The 6,380-nt window shown below is 39.5% G+C and overlaps 1 protein-coding gene and 1 non-coding gene across 2 annotated transcripts in view; both read left to right on the plus strand.

Moving 5' to 3' along the window:
• The window catches only part of ASB13 (ankyrin repeat and SOCS box containing 13), a 30,206-nt gene that overhangs the window by 5,890 nt on the left and 17,936 nt on the right, over positions 1-6,380 (plus strand). Inside the window, exon 2 of the mRNA XM_069094275.1 lies at positions 2,542-2,729. Within this exon, the coding sequence (XP_068950376.1) occupies positions 2,542-2,729 (188 nt within the window). The remainder of the gene's footprint in view (positions 1-2,541; positions 2,730-6,380) is intronic.
• Positions 1,848-1,954, plus strand: LOC138165945 (U6 spliceosomal RNA). The gene has a single exon (XR_011169496.1). It is a non-coding gene; the product is annotated as a U6 spliceosomal RNA (small nuclear RNA).

Raw genomic sequence — 6,380 nt, forward strand, 5'->3', positions numbered from 1 at the left:
CAACTTCTTGGAGCCATAGGTGAGAGTCGAGTGCCAGATAGACACCAAAGTTGCTAATCCTCTCCAGATCCTCCATTTGCCCCCTAGTATATTATAGGCACTTAATAAATGTTAGTTGACTAATTAACCAACTCAAGGGCATAATGGAGTCAGGGCCCCGTGGACTTGAAACATGCTCCAAAGCTGCATGAGTCACCACATCCTGCCCTGCTAAACAAGGTACTGGCGGTGTTCCCTGTATGTCATCTATGCTATGCTATGTTATCTTTCTGTGCCATGGCTAAGCTTCTTTTTATTAACTGTTGACCTATAAATGTCTCCTTTGTTCCAGTATTGCACCTAGATCAGCCCAAGTTAGGCCCAATCGGGGGAAAATAACATTTATAGTGATCCAAGTGGGTTTGGTTGTATGATTTTCTTCAGCTCTATTGAGCAGCATATGAATAAGAATAGGAGAGGAAGTTGATAGTAAGAATGATCTGTGGTTGGAGTTTGTCAAGGTATGAGCCTTGAGAAAGGCTCAAATAGGAAAAGGGGGCAAGGGATTCAAGAGTAGAGAACAGTGTAATTAATTATATGGCTCATTAGGAAGGGAGAAGAGTGAAATTAGATTGAAGTTTAAATAGAACAAGGGCAGCGTGGCCATTATAACAAGAGCTAATACAATTGACTTCTGTAGAACAAACTCTTGTAATTACTGAGAAATTCTGTAATTCTTATCAATAAAAGCATTCAAAGGCATTTTATTTACTTATTGCTTACAATGAGCAAACTATTGTATAGAGGAACATGATATTTTTTCTGGTCGTTCCTATATCACTTCAGAACCACATCCATAGCAAACTCATTTTACTATTAGATTCTCTGAAAGAAGAAAGTTAGTGTGGAGGGATATTTTAACATTTCTCAGACTTTGAGGAAGGAATAGTGACTTTCAGCCTCAACATTCTGGGAAGACTTTCTAGAAGAATGGATCCTTGAATTATGAGAAAGATTTTAATAGGCATAGATGTGGAGGGAGGATGTTCTAGTCATAGTAGGACGTCCTTCAGGAATGTGTGGAAAGTTGTAGAACTGAGATTAAGGAAATTGATTTTATTGAGAATGATTAATTCATTTGACTGGAATGTAAAGTATTTGAAAAGGGAGTAATGAGAAGGCTGTTGGAACCAGCAACTAGTGAAATTGGAGAGCGTTACATTGTTATGTTTTCCATTCTTTTTGTATCAGTTCATCTAAGTCTTTTTATGCTTTTCTGTATTCACCATCTTTGTCTTTTTTTTTTTTAAAGCAATTGGGATTAAGTAACTTGCTCTAGGTTACATGACCAGTTATTTCTGGGTGTGGTGCTAAGTATCTGAGCCTGGATTCAATCCCAGGTCATTCCGACTCTGGGGCCGGCGCTCTTACTCACTGCACCACCTGGCTGCCCCCATCATTGTCTTTTCTTACATCTCAGTAATGTTCCATTACATTTCTATACCTCAGTTTGTTTAGCCATTTTTCACTTGATTGCTTGAAACTTTGCTTCTAATTCTTTGTTACCCTGAGAAGTTCATCTATAAATACTTTGGTATGAATGGAGCCTTTCTTTTTGCCATTGACTTTCTTGGGGGATCTCCATTTTGCATATATTTTGCTTTGATGTGTACATATTGTCTCCCTACCTCTTCTAGAATGTAAGCTTCTTAAGGACAGATATTTCCTTTTTGTATTTTCTGTTTCCAGCAACTAACAGTGTATGGCACATAATAGATTCCTAATAAATGCTTGCTGTCCCATTTCTACTTTTTAATCTTTACATTCTCTGTTTCTATGCTGGTTTCTCCCTTAAAAATAAGACAACAGTGCTCGCTTCGGCAGCACATATACTAAAATTGGAATGATACAGAGAAGATTAGCATGGCCCCTGTGCAAGGATGACATGCAAATTCGTGAAGCATTCCATATTTTTGAAACTCAAGAAATGTGGAATTGAATCCTGTAAACTAAAAGGAAACAAACAAATTAATTTTAAAAAATAAAATAAAATACTTGAGAAAAAAAATAAGACAACAGTACATAAGGCATTTTGCAAAACAGAATGTGTGGCAGTACATGTATATAGTAGTGGAGATAGCCATAGAAATCAAATACAAATTCTGCCTGTATTTCTAAGAACACAATTTTCTAATCTCTAAAATGAGAGCAAAGGGGGCGGCTAGGTGGCACAGTGAATAGAGCACCAGCCCTGTAGTCAGGAGGACCTGAGTTCAAATCTGGCCTCAGACACTTCACACACACACACACACACACACACACACACACACAAAACTAGCCGTGTGACCTTGGGCAAGTCACTTAACCCTAATTGCTCTACTTTCCCTCCTCCAAAAAGCAAAAAAAAGAAAAATGAAACTTGAAAAATGAAGAAAAAGATAAAAAAATAAAATGAGAACAAATACAGATAAATAGAAGAGATATGGTTGTATGTGGAGAAAAGAATGTTTTGAGCTTTAGTGAAGTTGTGACGGTCTTTCAGGGCTCTCTTTTCGTTCCTAGGTTTCTGGGTGGATAGGACACCTGTTCATGAGGCTGCCCAACAGGGTGAAATCTTGCAGCTACAGCGACTGATTGAGAATGGTGCTTGTGTCAACTTGGCCACAGTGGACTCTATCACACCTCTGCATGAGGCTAGCCTTCAGGGTCAGACACAATGTGTGAAACTTCTGCTGGCTGCTGGAGCCCAGGTTGGTCATTTTTGTATGGAGACATTTTAATAGGGAAGGGTGAATCATCAGTATAGAGGTTCATTCTGGGCTATCCAACCTATTCCTGAGGAAGAGATGTTTTTGCTACTAGTTCCTTTTTGAATTTTTAGTTTCCTTCAATAGTCAGCTCATGTGCCATCTCCTGTGTTGTCTTTCCTGATCACCTGTTCGGGTAGTTTAGTTGAATTGAAGGAATAGTTATGAGAACTGAAGAGGTTGATGAAGTGGGAGACAGAAATGTTTAAGAAGATACCAGTATATTTGCTTAGGGGGTTAGGGTAGAAGAACACTATGAGTTTTGTACTGACCTCTGAGAAAGAAGACAGCATAATCAAGGACAGAATAACCACATTTCCTTTTTTTAGTGTTATTAATGAATAAATAAAGAAGAGGAATACTGTGGATATAGCTTATTTAGATTTTGATAAAGTATTCTTGTGGAGAAGATAGAGAGATGCGGATTACATGACAATACAGTCAGATTAATTGGAACTGCTTGTATGGTTAGACTTGAAGTAGTTATTAATGTCTCCATTTCAACATGTCAGGAAGGCTCCATTAGAGTATCTTAGTACTCCATACTTGAACCTATGTTGTTTTAGCATTCTTATCAATTGGACAAAGGCATAGATGGTATACTCCTCCCATCTGTAGATGACACAAAGCTCGGAGGAATAGCTACCACGGTAGATGTCACAGTCAGAACAATCTTGACAGACTAAAGCAGTGAGCTTCATGTTAACATCATATTCAGTAGAGATAAATTTAAAGTCTTGCACTTGGGTACAAAAAAAATCCAATTTCACAAGTGCAAAATGGGAGAACTATATAAATAGATGTTACTTGTTCTGAAAAATGTGAGTCGTCAGTGTGATATGGCAGCCAAAAAAATGAAATGAAATCTTGAGCTGTATTAAGGTGGGGCATAGCTTCCAGAAATAGGGAGGTCCCCCTGTACTTTGCCCTCATCAGACCTCATCTGAAGTATCATTGTCAGTTCTGGAAACCACAATTTAAAAAAACAGTGCATAAGCTGAAGAGTGCAGAGGACAACATCCAAACACGGTGAAGGGCCTTGAGTCTATGTCATATGAAAATTGGTAAAAAGAACTGGGCATGTTTAACTTGGAGAAAAGAAGACTCCTGGAGATAGTCTTCTTTTAACTGTCTTTTAACTTTTAGCTGTTTTTGGCTAAGTGAAGGTCTATTTAGTGGAAGAGGGATTAGATTTGTTTTGTCTAGTCCCAAAGGACCAAACCAGTAGCAGTGGGTAGAAGTTACAAAGAGGCAAATTTAGGCTTGATGTCAGGAAAAATTTCCCAATGATTAGAACTGTCTAAAAGTGAAATGGCCTGCTTTGAGAGGCATTAGGTCTCTTCCTTGAAGGTCTCAAAATAGAGTTTGGACAGCCACTTGTTCAGCATATGTAATGGGGATTCCTTTTTGTGTATTATTTGGATTAGATGGCCATTGAGGTAATTTCCACCTCTCAAATTCTGTGAGTCTGTGACCTGGTAGATAAATAGCAAATTAGTGATTGAACAATCTCAGAGGACACTCAGAGATTTCTGAGTGGTGGTGATAGAAGGAGTGCTTTGAAGTAACAATAAAGAGCAAGGAATGTACTCATCCTTCCTCTTGGCTTAATTTGTCTGGGCTTGAAAAAAAATACACCCCATAATAAAGAGGATGGGCAGGAAAGCATGAGGATATGGAGAAGATAAAGGATAAAAGAGAGTTTGTTTAAAAGAGCTCCCAGAAAGCAAAGTAGATGAGGAAGGCAGAAGAAGGGAAGCTAAGCTGGATGGAGGTATATAAGGACTGGTAGCAGTGGAAGGGGGTTTTTACTGCAGTGAACATTAGATCACAAAGAGTGAGGGACTGAAGATGTGAATTTGCTAGCCAAAGGATGAGGAAAGTGTTAGGGTACTGACTCACCAGGGTCATGAGAAGGCAAAAGACCCTGTTAGCATAGGGATGGTATATTCTTTTGCTGGACTGAGGAGATGGAAATGGTGGGAAATTTAGGTTGAGTATCAAGTAACTATCTAGTGATTGGGTTCTTAGGGCCATGACTGAACTCACTAGTGTTGGGGTGGCTGTAGCTACGGTCTGCTCAAGGGATATTGGCACTGGTAGCTCAGGGTTGGATGTGGACTAGTAGTGAGGGGACTGGTAGCAAGGCCTCACTAACATTATTGTTGAGCAAACTTCAGTTGAGCTAGAGAGTTCTTGCCTGAGCCAGGATGGGTACCTGTATAAAATCCTTTCCTCTATATTCCTTCCATTTTACTTTGAAGAGAAAAACCCCCCAAACCAGCAATAGCAACAAATAAACCATTCGTTGAGTGTTTCTGGCATGTGAAAGGAGTGATGGTAGAAGCTGTATGCCATAATTCTCTCCCCTTGGGACCAATACTTTTCTTGATAAATAACCCTTTAGATTTCATTAGGGAAATGAAAAATGCCCTCACAGATTGGTAAACATGACTCTAGCCTCAAATTATACATTTGAAGGGGGTGGGTTGGGTTGGGTTAGCAGGTTGCTGGGAGCTGTAAGAGCTTTATTCACCAGTGTAAATAGTAAATGTTTCTCTTTTGGCCAGAAACCCTGAGGGTCTTCCCCTCCAAGCCTGGTATTTATTTTTTTTTATTTAAAGGGGCCATCCCTTGACTCACTTCTTAAAGAGGCCTGTTCAATGAATGGGCATTACCTCACTCTATGTGAGAACCTGAAAAGGCAAGGCCTTAGCCTAAAAGGGCCAGGGTCTCCCTTTGCATCCTGGACCATCTCCAGTTGTCCTGATGAATATCAGGCCCCTGAATCCAGATGGCTCTGGAGGAGAAAATGAAGCTGGTGACCTTGTACAGCCCTCCCTCACTCAAATCCAAGTCAACTCAGCAAGTCAAATCATCATTCCCTGATGTCATGGTCCTCTTCAAGAGCAAAGGACGTACATAATTCACCAATGTAGATCAGGAGCACTGACATTGTTACTAACCCATGGTCATGTAGCTAGTATGTGTAAGAGGCAAAACTTGAACCCCATAGTAGAGTTGTGACTACAAGGCAGTTTCTTGCTTTCTGGTATTTTAAAACCCGCAGTTATGACCAATATTTTCAAAGGAATTGCACGTGGGATTCCTGGGCCCCAGGAGGTAGGATAGTAATTGCATCATTTCAAAAAACAGATAATTTCTTTTTAAAAAATGACACATCTTAAATTTAATAATTTGTAGATTTTTTCCTGTATTGACATTTTGATGATGCAACATAACATCATATAAAGGCATAGTTTTGTATTGTAAACAAGTCATTATGAAAATGGACTTCCTGACTATGTGTGACTTGCTTGCCTGCCAACACTTGCTTGTTAAGACCTGTTGGTGGTCTTAGTTGACCACTGATTAGTTATAACTTGCATTTCGTGTTTTTTCAGAATGTAATGTAATCACTACAGCTTTAACTGTTACAAAGCAGACGAAACACGTATGGATAGTTTTTCAGAATGTTCTTTCCTTATGCTTCCACTGGCCTCTTCATTTTATTCAGCGCCCCCCCAGTTCTGCGTGAGGCTATTACCATGACCCCCAGCGCCTCCCATAGGGAGGAACCTATGGAAGAAAGTG

This window comes from Petaurus breviceps, unplaced genomic scaffold (assembly GCF_028583685.1).
Source record: "Petaurus breviceps papuanus isolate PSGF00001 unplaced genomic scaffold, PetGlider_PUasm1.0 216, whole genome shotgun sequence".
NCBI classification, from domain to species: domain Eukaryota; kingdom Metazoa; phylum Chordata; class Mammalia; order Diprotodontia; family Petauridae; genus Petaurus; species Petaurus breviceps.